This window comes from Prorops nasuta, unplaced genomic scaffold (assembly GCF_024137725.1).
Source record: "Prorops nasuta isolate Cenicafe-Biocafe unplaced genomic scaffold, Cenicafe_Pnas_1.2 PNAS00032, whole genome shotgun sequence".
NCBI classification, from domain to species: Eukaryota; Metazoa; Arthropoda; class Insecta; order Hymenoptera; family Bethylidae; genus Prorops; species Prorops nasuta.
The window spans coordinates 1,553,552-1,576,951 of NW_027116829.1; the positions used below are offsets into that span (position 1 = coordinate 1,553,552).

The 23,400-nt window shown below is 41.4% G+C and overlaps 1 protein-coding gene across 4 annotated transcripts in view; it reads right to left on the reverse strand.

Moving 5' to 3' along the window:
• The window catches only part of LOC136783133 (uncharacterized), a 208,953-nt gene that overhangs the window by 27,255 nt on the left and 158,298 nt on the right, over window positions 1–23,400 (reverse strand). For all 4 annotated transcript variants that reach the window (XM_066743000.1, XM_066743003.1, XM_066743001.1 and 1 more), the window contains 5 exons: window positions 22,388–22,452; window positions 16,083–16,334; window positions 11,782–12,105; window positions 10,032–10,323; window positions 9,789–9,934 (listed from right to left, as the gene is read on the reverse strand). In XM_066743000.1, coding sequence (XP_066599097.1) covers window positions 9,789–9,934; window positions 10,032–10,323; window positions 11,782–12,105; window positions 16,083–16,334; window positions 22,388–22,452 — 1,079 coding nt within the window. The remainder of the gene's footprint in view (window positions 1–9,788; window positions 9,935–10,031; window positions 10,324–11,781; window positions 12,106–16,082; window positions 16,335–22,387; window positions 22,453–23,400) is intronic.

Consider the following 23,400-nt stretch of genomic DNA (forward strand, 5'->3'; position numbering starts at 1 on the left):
CGTATCTGCAGGCAACAATGCACACGTATGAGGTGCTGTAACGCAAATTCTCATCCACAAAAACACATAACTCACCTCGCACACACTGCTACAATTCTCACGTACACACCCCTGCTCTAGTGGTGGAATAATGGTGTACACGAGTTACACCAATACACACATAGTCAGACACTTGGCTAAATCCCTTATGTAAACCCATACACACTGGCGTTAAGCAAACTAATTCGTGTAAGTGTGTAAAGTACGGATGCACCCATAAGCAACGCGTAAGACAAACGTCGGTATATGCAAATTGTATGTATATGCATATATGTATGTAGTCTATATATATATATATATATATATAGATACGTGGTACATTCAGGATGTTCTATGTACGTTAACAATAATACAATCCTTTAACAGCCATAAGCATAAATCTGGCCCGCAGAAAAACACTCGAATTTTATTCTTAATCGTGCCTTGATTTTCATTCTTCATACAATTAAGAAATAGAAATTTAAGTGTGCGAAGTCTCGAGCAGTTATTTATCGCGAGAACGTTATTGCTTAAATTGTATATGGTGAAAAATGTGGTAATTGAATTAAGAAAATTGAAATTCGTGCACAAGTATGTATATTGGCACGAGTCTGGGCTTTCATAGGTAAGAGCAATTAATTTAGGATAGCAAGGTGCTCCAGCACTCAATCAAATTAACGTCTTTGTCCCGTGAAGTAGGGCGCGATTGGTGCGCCCACAAATCTTCGCGTCACCCCTGTAGGGCCTCCCCCTCCCCCTCACCTAGTTCAGCCCCTTACGAGCAACACCCCTCTGCCGAAACACGTCAGAATCCGACTGTTTCGTACACAACACGTAGTAGAATCCGCTCGATAATTCCGCAGCGACATCTCCCGCGTTATAACCTTTCCCCGGCCGCATTTCCGCCTGTCTGTGCGGCGTTCGTTTCTCCAACGCGAATTTGTATATACATGTACTTAGGCTGGCTTATGCACACTCGTACTACTCGTAGCATGCTTGGCTGTTCCAAAAATATAACTGAGATAATTAAATTTGTATATAACAATTAAGAGACAACGATCCTTCAATCCGTCTACCACTGATAAATAAATTATAGCAGACTGAAGAATTTTATTTCCAGCCAGTGGTTTGAGTCGACGATTAAGCGGGCAAGTAGTATGAGTCAAGGAATAATTCATCTGGAAATTATTTCGAGAAATTGCAGAGAATTATTCGTGAATGGAGCGAGCGCTGAGTGACAAATTCGATCCAAGTGATCTACAGGGATCGTTATATTCATTATTCGTATTCGGTTCAATCATTCTCCTCTGGAATCGAGGTTCCTGCGGGCTTAAATAAGAAGGAAAACTATCAATAGCCATAGAAGTATGATTCATTCATATCGACGTCCATTATGGGAGCTATTCGACGTGTTTCAGCGAAAATACGATACGACTGCATGAATTTGCCGACGGTACGGAGCGGTTGCATTGGATCCTCGAGACTTCCGCGTGCGTTTTAACAAGGGGCCGTAATCGAGTCCAAAACATCGGGGATAACGATGCCTCCTGCACAAAGCCAAAGATGCAAACTAGCCGTGGAAAATGAAAATTGAACGAGTTCTCGGTTGCAAATCGAAATTCTCCATTTAATTGGAGTGAGTCGTATCAGAAAGAATTGCAAGGGAGAGGGTGATCAGAGCTTTCGGCTTGTTAGGCAAATCCGTTTACAATCTTAAGATAAGCGTTAAGTTTGCTAGAATAGCAGAATGGCACGGTATGCACAATATTTGTTCGAAGGTTCCGATGGAATTCGTATAATCCCTGAACACTCGAACGGGACTCGCCCTCGATCAAACTAAACTGACGTCTTTGTTCTCCCAGGCGCAATTGGCAAGCGCACAAATCTTCGACTCAACGTGTCTGAAAATCTCCTTACAACCTCCCCCAACTTCTCACAAACCTGCTTAAAACCCAACGCACCCCAAACTGTCATTGCTCCGGCGAATTTCGTTTATTCGTTAAACTAACATTTTCTGACAAATGATAAAAATAAGATTATTAAATAATTCAATATCGATTTGGGTTAAATTTTTGGATTTAAATGTTATTGTACACAAGTATATATATATATATATATGTAGATGTGTAACGTAGTAAAAGGCAAAGAAGAATTTGCAATTGAAATATCAAATAACCAGAGGTTTGGGCTTTGGTAGATAGTTTAGGTAGCTCTCAATTTGCAAACACGAGGCGTAATTCCAATTACTAGAGCTCCCTGTATAGTCGAGGAATAATCGGAGGGACGAGCGAGATGAGATTAATTTCTACGGGTTAGCGCTGTAGGTTCTTAAAATTTGCTCGCCGGAAGCTCGCCAGGCGATCAACAATGTTGTTTGCTTCCGGTCGAGTACGGAAACGTACTGGAGAGCCTCGGGATGAAGGGATAAGGAGGTGGGCAGGCCAGACTCATTTTTCATAACTTTGAAAAACATACCCGAGGCAGTTGGTGCGTAAATTTGAATTTCTCGTTGGAAAGTGGTCGAGGGCTGCTTCGAGGTGGTGGTTCAAGAAGACTCAAAGCTTACCCAACATATGGCGCGCGCGCATTTTTTTTTCTTCTACACTCTCTATTACTCTTTTATTCCCCTTTCGTTCCTTGCACAACACCTTTCTCTTTTTCCCCCTTATTTCACTTCGCGCGGACTCTTCCCCTCTCTCTTTTCCCCCTTTTTTTCTCACGCGGAAAAATTTTGTTTCGGATTTTTACTTCCGGTAGAGCGTTCCTCTCGCCTCAGCCAATGAACCCTCGCACGCATGCCGAGCTGTGCTTGCACTTTCCTTGTAACGTGTAATTGGGAACCAACTTTCTTGTTTTTTCGTTCAACTCACGAGATATAGTATCCCTGTACGGCAAATCGAGCGCTTAACTTGACTTATTTTTCAGGGAAAGGAGAGAGAGGAAAATATAGTAACACACGATAATCACGAAAGGTCCTTGTACAACTTTCTCAGCTGTTTTATGTCTACATTTTTTCACCAACGGTGTAACTCGAGTAAAATTATAGCAATTTTAATCTTAGCTGGTGTATTATTTGAAAAATTTGATACGTTTTATTATGTAATAACCCGGGGGATGCAGCGGGGTGAAGTTAAACTGTCCAAAGTGAGGAAGAGAAATATTCTCGTCCTGGTCACGTGACGGGGTCAGGCTAGATCGGGGGTCTCATAGTGCACGTTTCGTAGTAAGAACGTGAAATATAGGTTATATGCATCGTGCCTTCGTGTCTCCCGAGGTTATGCGCCATAATTTACCCCGTGGTGGACGCGCAAGCTCGCAAAAACCGTTCGTGAAAACGCGAGCTACGGTCTACTACTCGGCAGCGGCCATCTTGGCCCTCTACTATATACCAAACTGCCAACATCCCCCACTACCAACCGCTCTCGTCTCTATCAAAACCAAATTAATTCCAATCACAAACACCATAAATATAGCAAGTTGGACGTATTGATCGATCAAATAATTATTACATTGTTTTTCTAATTGAATTTCGTATTTTAACGAAAAAAACTGCACGTGTAGTGTCTCTATCAAAGGCAAATTATTTCCAATTACAAAACCCTATATATAGACATGGGAACTCGAAAATATCACTCGATGCAAAATCACATTATTTCTGATCGAATTTCTAATTAAGGAGAAAAACTGAGCGTGGCGAGCGAACATAAATTTAGCGTTAAATAGGTTTAAACAGCGATAGATTAGGAACTAGTACTAAAACACGCATAAAAATCGTTGTATTCCCGTCACGTTATCGTTGAAGACGCGCGAAGCGAGCGGCGAGAGGAGGGGAGCGCGGCGATTATAAAGAGGCTTCGAATTTTTATCTATTCTGGTCTCGCGAGCTTTTGGACTTTTTTACGAGAGTGTGCATCGTCCTGCACGCTGCGAGTGTCAAGGAATTCGATAAAGGAGGGCGCGCAAATTACAAGCTGTTTTTATTCGCTCGTTTACTATCCTCGAACAAAATTCTAACGGCCTCTCGGCTACCGGCGTGGATTATCGGGATCCGCGCGCGAGATACGCCAAACTGACTGCACGGCTTCTCGACGAAAATCTAAGGGAGAAGAAGAGGCCTGAGCTTTCTCGGGCGTTTACGATCGTTTCCGCTTTAACGAGGTTAATCGCGTAGCTGAAAACGAGCCTTGAGGTCGGGAGACGCGAGCTTTAAGAGAGAGCCACTCCCCCCACCTAGCGCACCTCGCACTTTTAACGTCCTTCCAAGAGGTTCCAGTTAACTCATCTACAGGCACAATGAAACTTGACGAGATGCGATTAAAAGCACAGCTTTCGTATCGAAGCTATATATATATATACATATACGTACACAGTCTTTTCACGAAACTGCTGGCTCTCCCAGCCTTTCCACGCCAGCGTAAAAAGGACTCATCGAACGAGAGCTAGTCCCCTTTCGCATGACAATTCAATTTATTAGCATTTATTTGTCGAGAAGGAAATTCCAGGTTAACGAGGGAATTAATTTTTCTTTGTATGCAATTTGCGCGCAGCTCGTTTCTAAAATTCATCTTGAATTCTTTGCGAGTGGAGTTGGTTAAACAGGTTAAAGAGGTGAATCCGCAAATTTACGAGTCTTGTTATTAAACGAGTCGTGGGGATAGCTGTTTAAGGCGGCAGCTTCGTGGTATTAATTCTCTCTCTCTCTCTCCGCACGATCCCCTTTTCGTACTCGCCCCGCCAATTTCTTCTCCGGCGAGTCATCAGTTGGTACACGCTATAAGGGTCGCAGTACCGAAATCACAACCCCCCCCCCCACACCCTCTTACATTCTATTTCCATTTCCTTGAATCTTCCCTCCCCCCCCCCTCCTTCCTCTTTTTACCCTCGCCTGCTTTCCATCAAGCTGTATCGTATATTTTTTTCTCCCTCTTTACTCCTCTTTTTCGTTTGCTGCTGGCATAATCGATAGAGGCCAAAACCCCCAACACTTAACTCCGACGATTACAGCGGGCCAGCTGGTGTACCTCTAGGAAGCACGCGCTCGTTAACGTTACGCGAACTCCGATACTATTCGTCTACAGGGTGTGTAATGCGTTATGATCTAACATTTTTATTTTTAAATAATAATATTCGAATGATTCATTGATTAATATAGTGGGGCGATTAAATAATTATTAGACAGGGTGCTGTTACTGTCTTAATAACAATATACGGTATAATACGGAAGTTGGGAGCACACGAATTAAAATCGTTTAGTTGCTACGTGTAAATACAGAGAAAAGCTTTTAATATATATAGTTGTTATCAGTGATATTGTAAGATTGCTCGTTTTGTTATTGCAGTAAAAGCATATGAACGAATAGCAATGTAGACACCGTGTAGATAAATTGGAGCACGTAACCCCAACTTTTTGCATGCGATGCAGGTACACGCATGTATGTGCGTTTAACCAATGCAACGTTAGATCGAATCTTTTTCCCAGCCAGAAAAATTATGCAGCAAATTAACCCACAAAGATCGCCTTATTTATTTAATATCCTATTGTTACATTCCCCTTGGAAAAATTGTCAATTAAAATTCACGCGAAATTTTTTTATGGGAGAGACGACCCTGGATTTTATAAGGATTTCATTTACCATTTTCATCACACCGTTTACAAGTTATAAGCTTTAATTCTTAGATTGAAGAATCCTCGATTTGCCTCGGTCTCGACTATACATTTCTCGATGATAGGAAAATATTAAGCGAATCTTTTAAAAAATCAAAGGTACTCGAAACTGAGAAGAAAATTTCATTCAAAGTTTGTAAAAATTCGTACTGCTCCTCTTTTTTCCCTATATATTGTAGTTGATTACATTTTAAAACCGCGTGCCATCTGATACGTATAATAGAGAAATTGTACGCGACAACTATTCAGCAGCGTACACACTTATGCATTCAGTCTAGTTTCACTATAATTTTGTGTACCTACACGTTTTAGCCAGCAGCTGCGAGCTTTGTACACAAGCTGCATAATATACATGCTAAATATACTCTGTATAAGAATCTACACGAGCGTTATCCCTCCTGTCTTTTTAACCGAGGTAAAAAGAAAAAACACCGGAAGAATTTAAAACGCTACAGCTCTGTAGTGATTCTAGCGTTTATTAAAATTCTATTAGTATGACTAAACGTGTGACGTATATATATATTTTCTCTACTTACATTCGATATTTAATTTCCAGACTGCAAGAAAGTTCAAATATAAGAAAAATAGAATATCACTGTGCATGCTTGATATATTGGAAAAAAGCCTAGGATGTTTTTACTTTGACAAATTTCCCTGACTTTATCATTGCTACACGTTCTGTTTCACACGAGGAGCAACTCTTGTTTTTTCCAACATTTCCTTCGACATTGGAGTTTCAACTCTTGCTACAGGCTTATGCTTGGGTGTATCACTGATTTTATGCACCATTTCTGTCCACTCTTGCCCCTCCTAACGCTGCTCTTCTCCTCCGGCTAAAGAGAATTTTTAAGCAGCTCGTTTCATACCTAAGGAGAGAAGCTTAATTCGAAGCTCCATTAATTCGAAAAATCCCTCAATTAAGCTTCTCTCCCCTAATTTCGCTTTCGTATCAACGATTAGCTCACGATTTGCCTATGAGCCTCGTCAACCTTCCCCACGCGTTCTCCATTATTCAGGAATATTTATCTTTCCAGTGGGTTGAAAATTTTACAGCTGCTAATTCGCCTAGCCGATCTTTATCTTGGTGCTTAGCGTATCCGACAGTTCCTTCGTCTGTTCTTCGCCAAAGGGAATGTTTAAGCTGGCAAAAGGGAAAAAGCGCCTAATTCGAAACTTCATTCGAGCATCCTCCGAGCTGGCCGGGGGATGAAATTTATTCGCCGGAAATGCAGACACTCTCCAGCGCACTGGCAGTGGTAGATTTATGTGGCAAGTGACGGGGGAAAAGGGCAGGGACACACAGGCTGGAAATAAAAGGTCAGGAGGGACACAAGTGAATTTAGCTGCTATACTTTCCTCTGCTTCACCCTCTCTCCCCCTCGGCGAGCTTCTCTGCAAAAATTTCGTACAGCTTGCAAGCTCCCGTGATTAAATCGTGAAAAGGAGTAACTTGCGTTCCACCGAAAGCTGCCTCCCAATTTCTGGGACAGGAATATTGCATCAACTTTGAAGCGAGCTCGGAAAAATGCATTATTTGAATGGAATTTTAATACGCGATGTACCGTATACACACACACACACACACGTACACGGTACACGCATAAACTGTAATAATAATATAAAGTAAAGAGAGAAAATTGAAGGCACGATTCGCGCAGTATCGATCAGGTTTTTAAATTCGAGCATATATATATATATATATACGTATGTATATATAGCTAAATGAAGTGGTAAACGAGGAGCTTTAGGCTGGCAGGAAAGACTGATCATTAACAAGGCCACGCATCCTTCAGGGTGAACCACAGGGTGAGCCATAAATCAATTAACAAGACACAGCAGCTGCCGGTGACAAATTCAGCCACAAAGAGAGACGCGTGCTGGGTATGAAAAAAGAGGGTGAAAAGGGGGTGCGAAGGGGTGGGGAGCTGCAGCCAATTTGGCTCGGCGCGCCGCGACGCCGGCGTCGTCATTTTTTTAGCACCATATTCCCTTATTTTTCGACAGCGATCACGTAGGTCGTTTCTCGTTCGAGTATGGGGGGTTGGAGGGTTGGAAAGGGGTTGGAAGGGTAGGTACCTTAATTGCTCGGGGACTCCAGCTCGTTATACGCGGTGTCGCAGGTACACTTACAACCACCCCCGTCCCTCCCTCCCCTCTTCAACCCTCCACGCTCGTGATTTCGAATTCTCGCGCAAAATTTTCAACCCCTTCCACCACCGGATGAACCCTTCGACCGTTCTCTGTGGAGCAAGGAAGAGTCTGTCTGTCTTCGAGGTGTAATTCAGGCTCGTCAACGGAATACCAATGCGACGCCTCTCGCTACCCTCTTTCGACGCTACTCTCCCCCCTCCCCCTCCCCCCCCCCCACTCCCGCCGTCCCGCAATTCTCATAAAACTCGTTTAGTTTGTTGCGCTATGATAGAAGCGAGAAGAAACGATCGATGGATGAAACGACGAGGGATACGATTTATTCAACATTTGCATGTCGATCTGCTCGATTAACGCTAAAAGGGAAAAAGTGTTCTAGCTATTTTTATGGCCCCCATAAAACTGTTTAATGGAAAAGGAATTGCGGCAGATCCGGGATCGGAACAGAATTTTAACGAATTAATGGAGACGAGGTGCATCTCTAAACGGACGGAACAAACTTTAACCTTCTTTCAAAAATCCTTCGCGTGCGTTTTTTATTATTAATTAGTCGAATTCAAACTTGAGAGATTTTATTACCACTCGTGAGAAGAAGTGGAGGGGGGGGGGGGAAGGGTTTGGGGCTGGGATGGAATTTTCTCCTCTCAAGTGGAATTCAGTTACAAGAAAATCTGGCTACTTGACTCCCCAATACTTTTCCACGTTTATTTGTAATATCTATATGTGTGTGTTATACGAGAGACACGTACACGTAGAGTTACTTCGCTGACGTAGTACAATTGAGTGTGGCGTATCTAGCGCAGCAAAGAGGGTTCGAAGGGAGATATATATATATATATATATATATATATAACTTATAAGTCGTTCGTGGGATTTTGACAAATCGCTCGTGCCTGTTTTTTTTTGCTCTGGCCCTAGCAACTCCATCGAAGCGAATGTACGGACCAGGGTGAGCTTGCCACTGAGAGAGAGAGAGAGAGAGAGTCCAACCGCACTAAATCCTCGCAGTCCGAAAACTTTTCTACGGGAGAGCCCGAGAGTTCCAGCACACACGCGGCTTTATCGTCGGCAGTCAACAGTTTTTACGATCTCATCCTTCCTCACCCCCATCCCCTTCACCAATCCGCCTACCTTTACCCCCTTTCAGCCAAACCCGAGCAAACGCCCTTATCCTACAACCCCACGCGACCCCTAAAAACGCTCCTAACAAGCGATCCCGAAAATTTACCCCGACTATGGCAAACCAACACGAACTCGCGACACAAAAGGCGATCTTGTCGTGTCATAAATGCCCTCGCGATAGAAAGGCCAGCACTCTGATTTCCAAAACTTTCAAAGCACCTCGTAAAAACGCTATAAAACTCTCTTCTTATCACGAACGATGACGGATAATTATTGTAAAAATTGTGTCTTCTTTCATATTAATTATTATGAATTTGTTATCAACAGTTTTTTGAAAGTGATTGCTAATTAATTCGTGGAGAATAATAGACATAGCGAGATGTTACAAATTTAATGAAAATTTGTGTGTCTTCTTAATGGGGTAATACTCGTGTAGGGTAGACTAATGGATTCTAATTTGAGAGACCGTGGAGGCCAGAACACGCTTTGTAGGAAGCACTCTCTTAGTTTTGACCGCTCTTTTGTTGAGAGATTACGCCCGAAAAGAATTTATTTACTGGAAAGCGGTCCAAAAAGAGAGTGGAAGAGCACTTGTGGAGTTTCTTGTACGCCAAAGTACACCAGTAATTAACCGCAATGTTTTTATCACAACTAATTAAAAATTTGCCAGATTGTCTCATCTCTCGAGCTTTACTTCTTTGCGATTACACGCAAAAATTTATCAACGATCGATCGAATATTGAATCGCTTTATCATATCGCTGGCAATTATTTTTGATAATTTAATAAAAAATTAAACGGACGATGTATAAAGATTTTCTCCCAAGAGTACTCACTGACTAAGGTGAGGTAGGGGATGATGTTCTCTTGAAAATACGACGAGCTACAGGCTTCTTCCGGTCTGGAGACCGGACTTCCGGTTTGTACTTCTATCACATGACCGTCTCTTCTGTAGAATACCATACACATATAGCCGCTTTGACTGTAAAGAAAATAACAAATATTCAAAAATTAATATCTCTTAAAGAATCGATCAAACCAAACTTAATCAATTTAATCCGAGAAATAAATAAACTTACCAGCCAACAGTAAAATGAGCAACTATCATCGTCATTGCTTGAGAAGCGCTCGACTGTTTGATGCTATTGCATAGAATTTTAACAGTCTGTCCCTCTTGTTCGAGGCCATTTGGCGAATCCGAGAAGGCAGCTTCGTATCTCGAGGAGCTCGTGTTCACTCTTGTCACGTGGAGGGAGGCATTACGGGGGTGGAAGGTGTACGACCTGGCGAGATCCAGCGTGTGCCAGGTGAGGCCACCACTGGTGTGTCCGGTAAGCCAACTAGGAAATCGACACTCGCCTGGCGATGAAACTGTAAAGTAAAAGCCTTGATATCTCAATGCAATTCAATAACCTCGAAAAAATAAATACACTTGTGATAGAAAATACAATTTTATAATCAGACGTACGAAGAAATCAATATTTTTCGCTGAATCATACATTGGAGAAGTATTTGAACTAAGCAGTTTCAAGGCGGGGAGGGGGGCGGTGGTTTAGGGGTAGAAAGCGAGGAAAATAAAGTACATAAACTGCAGGCATAACGTGACGAGTAGAATTTACTGCTCGTCTGTGGAAAAGGTGGGAAGATGGATGAAGAAGCAACTCGATTTTTACGACAGTGGAATTTGTATCCTGACAGGACTTATCGAGCTTGCTGAATTATTTTCATTCTTTCGCCAAAGGAGGAGAGGGTGGAGAGCAACAATGCTTTTACGTGCCATAAAAGCGACAAAGAATAGGAGGGAGGGGATGCTCGAGGGGGTTGCTGCTGCTGCTGCAAGTGGATGTGAGAACCGGAACCGGAACTCTATGAGCTCGGACGATTCTGTTTCGCCATCGACAGTTTTATCGGTCACGCAAAATCGTCGTGGGTGCGAGAAATGGGGGGTGAGAAAGGACTCCCCGAAATGGCCAGCTTTATTACCTTCATACACTACTTGGAAATTTCTCGATCTTCGTTAGCTCTTCCCATTTCGAAATATTTGCATTTATTGCTTCGAACGGTAAAAATATGGCATTTCACTGAAGCAGGCAGGACGATAAAAAATTTTGCATTTCAAAAGAGTCAAAGAATGCATATGTATGTGTGTGCGTGTGTGTTGGAAGGAAATAAATTAATAGGTGTGAATAAATGAAATAAGTTTCATCCAGGTTGAGCAAGGCTATAGTAATATTAAAAACAATGCTTATAAGAACCCTCGTTTGCCTGAGTTTCATCCCCTCGTGACTCCCACTCGACTTAAAACAATTTGCCAAAGAAAGTGGCAACTGGGAAGTGCAGTGAAGAGAGGAGTAGGGGGGAGATCGTGAAATCCACTGAAGTGAAATCCGTTAACGAAGTTTCCGGGAGACTCGCGGTGAGATACGGGTTTGCAAACTCGTCTAGGTGGGGAGCGAAGCAGAAAGGAGAGAATATTATACTTTTAACTGAAGAAGGACAATACTGTTTGCTATCCCGTCGAAATGGTCAGCTCGCACTATTTTCACAACGACTTTACAGTTGTCGGCGACAAGCTAATTAACGTTTGTTTTCACCGCGCAAATTAAAATTACTTAATTGCAAAGTGCATCCTTTGCGGAGCTCCAACTAATACGATAATGACATACCTGCCAGGATTTTTTATTCTCAAGTTCGCAATCCTTTTTCCACGTCCGTGATATATATAAAAAAATTGTTCGTTCCTCAACAATTTGTTACGTAGCTATGTCCCAAGATAATGGCACAGCGTTGCAAAAAAATGTGCACTTCAAATATTTGCAAAGGACTTACCCTTCTTCAAGGTCATCGTCCTGGATCCTTCCATGGCACTGAAGAGCCCATTGCAAGTGGCGTCCCCACTCTGCGCCACCCTGTAAATTTCGGATGCACCCTCGGGAACAGGGGCAGTGGCCCCATTTATGTTTACTTCGTGATCCATGGTGGCCATGCCCAGGACTGCCCTGTTGAGGCTGCCCTGGACTGTCTGACCTGCCTTCTCGTACACGAAGCAGCGGTATCGATCTTCGTTGCTGGAAGCATGTCCATGATGCAAACGGCCCACCAAGTACCGGCTGCTGCCCTCCTTCCAGGTCGCCAAGCACTCCAATTCTTCCACTGCAACGAGCAACGATCTTTCATTAATTCACAACACTCCGCAAAAATCCTCGCATATATCCCGGACCCTTAACACTTGACAAATTTTATCTTGACAAAATATTCATTACCAATTACAGCCCAGAACATTCGACTCTATAAAAAATTGCTTTTCGATAAATTTTTATGATAGAGAAATCAGGCTTCCTTTCACCAAATTTTGACAAAAATAACTCTGGCAGAGGAGACGAAAGTTTTTAACGTGGATTCAAAATGGAGGACTTTGCTGTTAAAAGAGAGGGGGAGGGGAGTGAGGATTGTAGCAAGAATAAAAAGATATTCGAGTTTGCCACGAGATGTGATTTAGATAGCCGAGTCCTGATTATCGAGTTGAGAAAGTCCAGTGGTCGCGAGAGTGCAGAGACGCTAAAGAGTGTCCAGGAGCGGTAAAAAGGGGGTAGTTGGAGGAGGGGAAGGGCTTGGGGTCGATGGGAAAGCCGATAGCAGCTAGCTCGAAGATTTTTACGTGTCTGGGCCACACCTCGAAAGCCACAGCAGCTACCTGCGAGCGATAATTGTTGGTCTCTTTTAGCACTGCCTTCTGAGTTCTGCTGCAAGGATATCCTCGTTGAAAAGGACTAAAGGATCTTCTTGCAATCCCGCGTGGCTAACCTACTAAGTTTTTCGCCCCTCCAGAATCTCCGTTCTTCAATCTTCAACTGCCACCTCTCCACTTTACTCTTTCCAAGCTTTATCAGCTGGCTATTAATTTTCGCTCTACCAAACTGCTGTTTTTTTCTATTAATCACTATCCGATCAATGAATTTATCCAGCCCCAAGCCTGATATAAATGAATTTAATTGCTCTCGCGTACTGGTCATATTGATTTGTCGATGTATTTCTAAGGGAGATATATACATGTACGCAGGAGTTTCTTAATAAATTATATATATTTATACCCCGTAGAGACGTATTCGAATAAATCTCCTAGACTCCCTTTAATCATGAAAATAGACGAGCAAAAATCTTTCCTCTCTAAGATATTAGTCCAATTTTCATTAGGAGAGCAACTGATATAAAAGAATCCCTGCTTCAAAAGTATCCTGCTTTCAGTATCTTGGCAAGCGCGATCATTCTTTTTCCAGGATCTTACTTTCTCTCTGGCTGGCTCTTTAACGTTCGTACTACTGGACTTTGCAAAAGGAGCCCGCCGGCCAGGATTCGCGTATCTAAATCACATCTCGCGAAAGAGTGCTGGATACCTTTTTCAGCGCGCCCTCCCTACCACTCGCCCACCCCCTCCCTTTCCCTTTACACGTTTTTTCCTCCTCGAGTCTAGATTTCTCGCCGCGGGCAATTTGCGACGATCCGTTGGGAAAAGCTCCGTTCGATCGCGAGATTTCTCCGCGATAAGAAAGCTGTTTTTACCAATATTTTTCTCCCCCTATACTTAAATGCATGGATTATTCTCAACTCGTGAGCTCGTTCGATTTGCGATCGAGCATAAATTCCGTTCGAGATAAAATATTGGAAAAGTGCCTGAATGGCTTTCGCATAAATCTCTTTGATAATAAATATATAACGTTAAATTATAAATTTAACAAAGATTCTACCTTGGTATCGACTGATATGAATAAAAGAAAAAGCTTGAGGCAGCCCTTATTCGATTGAAGCCAGTGGGGAGGTAATTTACGATATTACTATATTTTCCATAACTGGTATTGTTGGCTGATAAGCTTTCATTGACCATCACGGTATACGTATATATATAAAGGGAGGAAAGAAAGGGGTGTTGCACACCCTTCTGGAATAAATTACAAGTTTGACTGGAAGGGTTTGAGCTCGCGTATGAATAGTTTTAGCCAAGATAGGGTTGGTGTATACTTATAGAAGGAAATAGGAGATGAAGTGAAAGGCTGAACGTGCATAGGCGAGAGTGTATTTGTAAAAGGGAGGGGGGTTGGTCTTCGCAATACTCCATGTGCCAAAGAAAGGTGGCGTGTATATCAGAGCCTCCACAGAGCGTACTTGTGTGCCAGCCTGGAATAGTTTTCAGCTATCAAAGAAGAGGAAAAATGTTATTTACAATGTGTATAGCTTGGTGTGACGAGCTTGATGCAAATAGATTTTTTCTACTTCCGTGGTATTTTTTGCCCGTGGTTTGTGTGCACACGCCTCAATTTTGCGCTCGAAACTTGCGACACAGAACTTCTGCGTGCTTTCAACTGCTTCGCGTCTACCAAATTTCAATCGCGGGTCAATTAAAACGATCTTCGTTCCAATTTTTTGTTCATCTGTTATTTCTTATATACACACTTTTTCCAATCAATTTCGTTACCATCGATCGACCACGAAATACAGAGACTATTTCTCATTTTTATACCTATATACGAGAAGAAAATTATTAAAATATTTTAGTCGAGAAGAAAGATTTAAGCTTCTGGATAGTGATATAAATGATTGACTAAAGTTTATTAAAAACGTTGGAAAGCGATACTGTTTTTTCTTCGACTTTGCGTTTGGTAATAAAGAATCGAACGCTTCAGCAGACAATTTTCTATAGGGAATAAATCGTACGAGAAGCAAAGTGGTGGTTGATATGTTTACGCGTTACTTTATAGATGTGTGCACACACAATCAGGAGCCACTTATACATGGAAGCGTCGAATTAAACGGAATTATATAGTACATTGGGCAAATATCGGAGAGGGAAAGGGACCGCGGAGAAATCGCGTGGGTGGGCGGTTTATATATTTGTATTTTCGGTCCCGTGTGATTCGATTTATCATCGATATAGCCGGTGGTGCTCGCACACGAGCAAATAAACAAACGCACCTACACAGAAAAGCTCCACACGTCTATGAATTCAGTAAAATGGAAACATTTCCGTGCGTGTAATTGACGAGCGCCCCTTTAACCGGCGTTTCGCGGTGAGCTCGGTCACGCAACGAATTTTCAAAATCCGAAATGAGTTGGATGTAACGTGCAAGGGACCAAAATTATCCTGGCCAAACAAAGAACCATGCTACAATTTGACTGTGGTAAGAATACAACATTCGACACTCTTTCGTTCGAGTAGACATTTTTTTTTAAAACGTTTCTTATGCGTGTAACAATGGAATTGTTCGGAGAAAAAATGTATTTAAATCGAACAATTTTTGTTCTCCGTGCAGAGTTATTGATTCGATCATTTAGGGTGGAAGAACTCGGTATAAAAATGTAAATACCGCGCGCGTTCTGGTTTTATTCAGAAATCTTTGTATACGCGCGGAGAGTGTGGTCTATATCGGCAGGCAATACGAGATTAATTAAAATATCGATGAGCGTTAATTATTAACAAGTTTGCTCGTATTATTGACAAGTGAAATTAAAAAGTTTTCACAAATACATTCGCATTGATGTTATCGTGTTTTAAATATTACTTTTTTAAAGAAACAATGCGAGGAAGTAAATAATGACAAGGCTTATCCGTCAGTACAGAGGGAAATATTGAGTATGCAAATACAGTGTGACTTTTGCAGGTATTATCAGTCACTTACTCTTCCGTTACTCTCAATCGATCACAAAAGTTTAATTAAACATTATAGAATTTACATAGAACGAAGCTGGTTTTACTGTCAACTGTCAGTGACAAAAGTCATTTTGCGTCCGGCTTAGAGATCAATTATGCCTGATGCCTTCTATTATGTACCGCGGTAGAATGCGAAAAAATGTGGAGTCGAGCATTGAATTAAAGCTAAAAATTCAGAAATAACGTAATAGATCTACGATAAGCATTGTCGAGTTTAATTAAACCATTCGCGAGAAATTATCATAAAGAAATAAGTAATTATCGCAGTTTTATATATGACAATAGGAAACGAAGCTCGATTACAAATTATTAGCAAATATAATTATTGAAATTGGTTCGGCTCTGTGTAAATTTGCAAAGTTTTCTGTCCTGATTAAATAGAATTATTGCAAGGTTTGGTTAGCTTAATTCGATAAACGTGAATTACCTGCGCTTTCGGATGCAGGTACATCCGGGCATGCCTGGTACCTAAATAGGAGCCTGCTGTCATCGGTGCAGGTGTCCACGTTGCTCTGCGGACTGGAACAGGTGCCATGACCTCGGTTGTACGAAAAGGTCATGGGACCGCGAAAAGGACATGGCACAGATGGGGCATCCTCGCGGAACATGGAATACAACAGTGCATCACCGGTTATGTACGAGCACAGAGATGCCAGTGTATTCTTATTGTGACAATATGCTGCAACAGAGGAACGATAATCGATTAGTAAAAAATAGACAAAAAATCAACTCGCAGTAGAAAGAATCAACGACGAGTCAGACCTCGAAGAAACATTGCAGCGCAGCTACTTCGATAGCTTTAAAATCCCGTCGAAAAAGAAGAGAGGGAAAGAAGGGAGAATCGAGAAAATAAGATGAAGCAGATATATATATATATATATATCAAGATCCCGTAAAATCGCAATCTCGGACGGGCCATAAAGCAAAGCTAATTTGCAAAATAAACAGCGTAATAGCAACAATCGTCCCTTAATTCCCATTATCCTGGTTGCTCGCAATTTTTCCCGGGGGAAATTCGATGGGAGGCCGAGGCTCGATTTCCTTGTGTATCTCATAATTCTTTTTTCTATATATATATATATATATATATATATATATATATATATAGTATAATCGGAAAGTAATATCGCTCCAAGAAAGAGACAGAATCGAGAGAAAGGGAGAAAGTATAGGGAGAGGAGCGTAGGGTCCGCTGTGTCAGAAAGTTTGCAGTTGGAGAAGGAGAGGGGGGGGGGAGGGGGGGGGGTGAGAAAGTTGAGTGAGAAAATGAGAAAAGCTTCGAATGGGGAGGAAAGGTAGAGTGAATGGGAGGAGGGAGAGGGCAATGACGAATCTTCCTGAGTAGTAAGTTCATAGCGAAGGAAGTTTAAGGATGGATATTCCTCTCGATTTCTTTCCTTCTTGCAAAAGAGTGTGGCAGGCGTGAGAGGAAGTTAACTTTTTCGCGCGCAGGTGCCACTGCCGTAGGCGACAGAAGCAGCAGCACAGGAAAGGGTGCCTGTATCCGTTTGCCACCTTCTTTCATCCACCCCTACTCCTTTCCCTTCCAGGCTACAATCCTCCTCTTCATCCCCCCACTACCCAGGCACTCATCGATCGACATATCGTTTTCCGATATTGATATTAATGGTGCCATTTGACTAAGAAAAGCCAGCGTTATTTTATTCGCGCCTTTCCAGCATTCTTCCCCTTTTACGCTCATGCCATTTCACTGCCTCACCTTCTTCAATATTTATTCACAGTCATTTGTTTTAAATGGCCACTTAATACCACTAAAACCAATTTTTTTTAACTTCCACCTCCCATACTTTCTTACTAGCTCCTTGAAATTGCATTTTCCTTCCTTTTTTTTCTTTTACTGCCGATTATTTTCATAGTTGAAATCATTATGATCGTATGGTTTATTAATGCTATTAGTTATTGCCATTGAAAGGAGAAATGAATAAATTTAAGAGATACGAGAGAGTAGGGGAAATTATAAAGTTTACTTTCAGAAAAGAGCTTTAACTTTATTCCCTTCGATGTTGATGGGAAATACTGCACGATTTTAAGGACGGATATATACAATTTCCGTGGGTAGGATAAAAGATTCGGAGACGAGGGGACGAATTCAGTTTAGCGCTCATCAGTTTCCCCACTGACAAGCGTTTTCCATTTTCCACCGAAACGTATTGGACGAAGCACACGCTAAAAACTGACCTAATTCGTCGGCTATTAAGTCACCAAGAAATAGATTCCGTTGTCCCTAGGCTCTAGCTGGCATTCCACGTGGTTTTTCGCTATCCTCTCATTTCCAAATTTTCCATTCACCCTCAAATCCCTCTTTGTGCGAAAATAAAAGTCATTTTTCACTCGTTTAACATTTACCCTAGCATTTTCAAAATCCTTTTAATTTTATTTCTTCCAATTAACGAGCAAATAAGAATACCATACATATCTCAAAACTGATTAATAATTTTACATGATAAAATTTATTTTAAAAAATACAGATACTGTATTGATAAAACTGTAATGATATAATAAATGCATTTCTTGGCAGAGTGAAAATGATAAGTGTAGTTAACGTCGTGAAAGGCATAAAAGATGAATGTCTGTGTAATACATCAAATGGATGGATGTAAAAATAGAAGGCAGGAGAGAATTATTAGTGGGGAAATATCACTTTTCCTTGCAGTGTTGCAAGAGGCAAAGAAGACAAGTCTGGCGGATATTAAGGGGAAAACGCCGGTAGTAGGCCGGCGGGCCTGACATTTTTCGACGATTTGTCAAAGTTCCCCGCTCTTATCGGACTTTAATCTGCATAGTGTCGTACCGCGAGTGCCGGATTCTGCAGCCCCCACAGGGATACCGGACCAGAGAGAGAGAGAGAGAGAGACTCATTGTGATTCGGGGAAATATGGAATGCCTCGTGATAGGTGGTGGGATGACGCTCGGTGGAAAGTAAACCCACTGCTATTCGAAACGTTAGACAAGGACAGGAACGATACTCGAAAACTCGGTCAGTCAGAAACTGGACGAATATGGAAAAAGAGGGAAATGGCTGAATATATGGAGAAAATGTGAGGGAGAGGGGGGAGTGTAAAAGCGATATGTTGAAAGTCTGCAGCTATCTAGGGATTGGTAATCAAGAACGAAAGAGATGCGAGTTATTTGAGGCTCTCATTTGTGAATGAAAGGAGTACATGAAAACAAACGTATTAGAATTAGACTTTGGATAAGGGAGAAGGAAGAGAAATATTTCCGGTCGAGAGAATTTCTAGGGTATAGAATCAGGAAGCAATTTACGAGGTGGTTGATGGGTGGAAATGTCTAAGGACTAGGAATACGAGCATCGTACAATTGGATTTTAAAGGAATTAACACTGTAGAAGCCAAGATTGCTTTAGAAGGAAACGTCCATTTCGATCATCCGAATAAATTCACCTTACGAGAATATATCACGAAATAATTCTTTTAATGAAAAACCAAATTAATCGAGTTTCCAGTACAAATATCAGATGATGTCGTATCAAATGGTAGACCATGTTATGTTAAATTAATTGAATAATTGTATTTCAAGTGTATTTTCTCCATAACGTTAAAACCGAATATATAGTGCTTTAAATAGTATTTCTAATTGAATCATCGTGAGAAATAAGAGAATTTTCCGGGGAAAGGAACTTCGGGCTGACAAGGTAACCTGAGTATTTCAAATACCGTATGCGTAAATTTGATAATAAAAAAATGATTTTACTTCAAACAAATAAGACTACTCGTTTGAAGATAATTTTGCAAATAAACAAAATTATGCGTGTAATGAAGGTAAAATGAATTGAATGATTAAGCTAGATGATGTAATATATTTTGTATGGGAGTTTGTTGGTGTTGTTAATAGTACACCTCAATGTAATATCTAATATTTGTCAATATGATTCAATCGCCGCTGGCCAATAAGAGTTAATTTAATAGTTGCTAGTATCCTCGTGGAATATGATGTTCCCATTGGTCGATCGATAACTATTTCCTTACTGCCCTCTCCCCTTCCCACCGAGCCAAAGACTCGCTCGCTGATTGGAACGTCAATCGTTAATTAAAAGCCCGCTGATAACGAAAAACGAAATTCGAACGGTTGTATTATTCCTCCAAGTGAACTTAACGACTCTCATTCCTGTACAAACGACAATGACGAGCTGTGATTCTGCTTATTTCGAACAAATCCTCAGCAGCCAGAATTCCTCCCAGGAGACTCGTAGCTTTCGTCGTTGGAATATTAATTATTAAAATGACGAAAACTTGTGCGTCTCCTCATTAAACTTATCCAATCGAACATTTTACTCCCTTCCCTTGGATTAATAACGATTTCTTAATGCATCGAAAATATCTGCAGAGAGATTAGCATAGTTAACCATTAGATATATCAGTCTCTGCTTAAAAACAATACTATCGAATTTAACTGAATCTCAACTATTTCCATCATGCGTAATGCTGTTAATACACGAGCGATAAAAATACTTAAAATTGACAGAGACTTTTCTCGATAAAGTATAGAAAACAAAACAAGTAAAACTGATGAGTTTTGAATGGTGGAGATGTATCGAGGAGGAAAAATCGAAGCTTTAATTTTTCCAATGAATTTTCACATTTGAAAAATGCTCCGAGCAAAAATCTGTTCTTGTCGTTGGTGCATCGTTAAAGTTTTTCTTGTTTTTTTTTCCCCCCCACCCCGGACTTTTTAACGAAGCTGAATCGGTGCTCATAATCGAAAGTGATACGTATGAGTGGGTTGTGCGGTGGAAGGCAGGTAAATATGGATCGTTACGTGAAAAATGGGTTAGTCATGAGTGGAGAGGCCGCAGGGTTTCACTGACGAGCACATCTATATACTCGTACGCACACCCATATACATACATATATTTCTCACCCCCTCGTACACTCATAGCTGCAGTTTCTAGCAAACACACTCTCAACGAATTCATAGATCAGTGTCTGTTTGTCCGGATTTGTTTATTCAGTTTCGGATAGCTGAACGTAGTCACGGGTCAAATTGCGAAAAGGTATGCGCGAAAATATAAAAATATACCAGCAACAAATATTGTTGCCAATTGCAACGATTTAATTCCACGTTCGTGTTTACATTCAATGAAAGCATGAAACTATTGTACACGAATTCTATACTGTTATTTTAAGTATTTTATGAAAATCTTTCTGCTCGATTGTTCACTGCAACAATAATTTAATAAAGGATATAAACTGATTATATTACCTTTACTACGCTATTTTCGTTATTTATAAGCAATAATCGAGATTAATCGTATGAATATAATAATTATGATATTATATTCAGAGCGATACAAAGGCAGCCCCGATGAAAGATGTATAATTAAGAGTCATTTGTATATATATATATATATCGAATGAAACGCGCAGTCTCATTCCTATATGGATAAGCAAATCTGTGCTTCTAATTCAGATATTATTCATCTGTGTTGACACGAGCATATGTAATGCGTACTAAAGTATATTACAGTGAGCACACACGTACACACACGAAGAGAGGAACTTTGACGGTATACGCGAGATATTTTAGGCTAAATTCGCACACTGGTCTGCACACAAGCAAGCGCGCACGCTATTCACAGTTCCAATCGCACGTATTTCAAGCTGGGTAGACTCGATTTCAGGAAGTTCTGCAAATGTTGTCAATCGAGCCTGCCGCGGAACAATGCGAAGCCGCATAGTCGCCAAATATGGACGCGTCGTTTGCTCGGCAAATATAAATATCAGCTTCTCATTTCCTGATTTTATTATAACTTCTCGCTCGAGTACAGAGGTGTCACGCGGTCCTCCGATAAAGCGATTAACGACGCAGATACCCAAAATGAAACGTCCGCTGTGAAATGCTGCTACGCGTGTATACGTGCATTTACGTACTATGTATATGTGTGTGGGTATTCGGTATGGCACAAATGGTCCGCGTAATTAGCTCGTGCTAGCTGCCGCGTAATGCCGAAAAGTTTATTAAGAAAAGCCGTGGCAGCGATTTATTTCAAACGATCCAGATAACTCGTAAACCTGCCCGGAATTATACGTTCGCTAATTAAACCATCGCGTGGCATTCATTAGACGCTTGATCAACTTAATTTCTGAAGGTTATTTTTGGCCAAAAACAACGATTCTCCACTGGCAATACCCGGGGTCCTTGCTAAAATTAATAATAAAAGAGATTTCCTCGCTGCGTCTGACTTATGACTGATGTTCATCACTGGTTGTATACTCGTAAAACGTTATTTTCTATAAATGTAGTCAACGGACGAGTATAGTAGGGACGTGGGGGGGGGGGGGGGGGGATCGAGGGAAAGAACGAACGAACGAAGGAAGAATTATTTATTGAATCGACTTTTCTTTCGACTTTCCATCTTTAACGCGATGTTTTCGACGTGGGAACAAGCCGGTACTTAAAATCTTATGCGGGCTGCTCGTTCGCTCCAGGGATTTTTCTACTGAAAGCAACGGTGCGATTTCACGAGTATCGCTCTTTCTTTTTTGAGGCAGAGCCTGCAGTGGTAGGTACGTTGGCACTGCCAGCCTGAAAGAGGAAGAAAATGGATGTCTTTTGTGGCCGTGAATTTTCGAATATAAGTGGGAGTGCGCGCCGTTACCTTTGCTCTTAACTCTATATGGTTATATATATATAGTATACGCATGTAGAGGGGCTTACGTAGGTGTATTTGTAACTTTGCTGGATTGAACTTACTTTCTTTGTACTGAAGAACGTTGGAGTGCTTCTCGTGAATGACGACGCAGCGGTAGCAGGACTTTCTGAAACACAAGAGAAGAGCAAAAGAGCCTTCATTTAGTCCTTGTCGTTTCTTCTTTGTAGTTGTCGTCGTTGCAGCCGCAGCCGCTAAAACGCACAACGCCACCGCCGGATTCTCTCCACTCGACCCACAAAATGAGAATTGTAAAATTTATGCTGTAATTCTTTCCGGTCGGTCTCGCCCCCTCCCCCCCCCCCCCCCCCTCCCCTTCGCCCCTCGCTAACCCCCACCCAACTCCTCTCGCAACAAACTTCGCGCCTGATTTATTATCGCTTTATTTCACTCGATATATCAAACTCTTTTACTTCCAAGGCACTACTCGATTTACCGTAAATGAAATACCGCGTACCATCCGAGCCAACCTGAATCTACCAGCGAAAAGCACTCGATGTTATCTCGCGAGACTGTAATTGAGGACAAATGGTAAATTGAGCAAATTTTCTCCTGAAAAATTCACCCTTCTCTCTCTCTAAAAAAAACCTCGTCGAGATTGTCGTGTGTTTATTTTTATCGAGTATCTCCCATTTTCCAATTTGCGTTCTTTTCTTTGTGCTTCGAATGAGAGAGATTGGTACGCGAAAGCCAGGGTACGAAGAGAGAAAGCAAAATATAGAGTATAAATGAAAAGGTTGTGGCAAAAAAAAAACCATTCGTGAAATTCTAATGCTTGATTTTCGGTTTTAAACATTCTATAGGCTCTGGGAGGAGGGTGAGCACGTGTGTGTGAGTGTGAGTGAGAGAGGGAGAGAGAGAATGGCTCGAGGGTAAAGACGAACACAGGCAGACATTAATTCTCCATCTCTTTTTGCATCTATAACTATGTATATTTCTATCTCTCTTTTTCCAAGGCAAGTGAAAACGAGGAGGAATAGAATATTTCATCGCGCAAAATGGAAATCTGTGTGAGAGACCTGATCGCGCTCGTCGAAGATTATAGCGCTTACGGAAA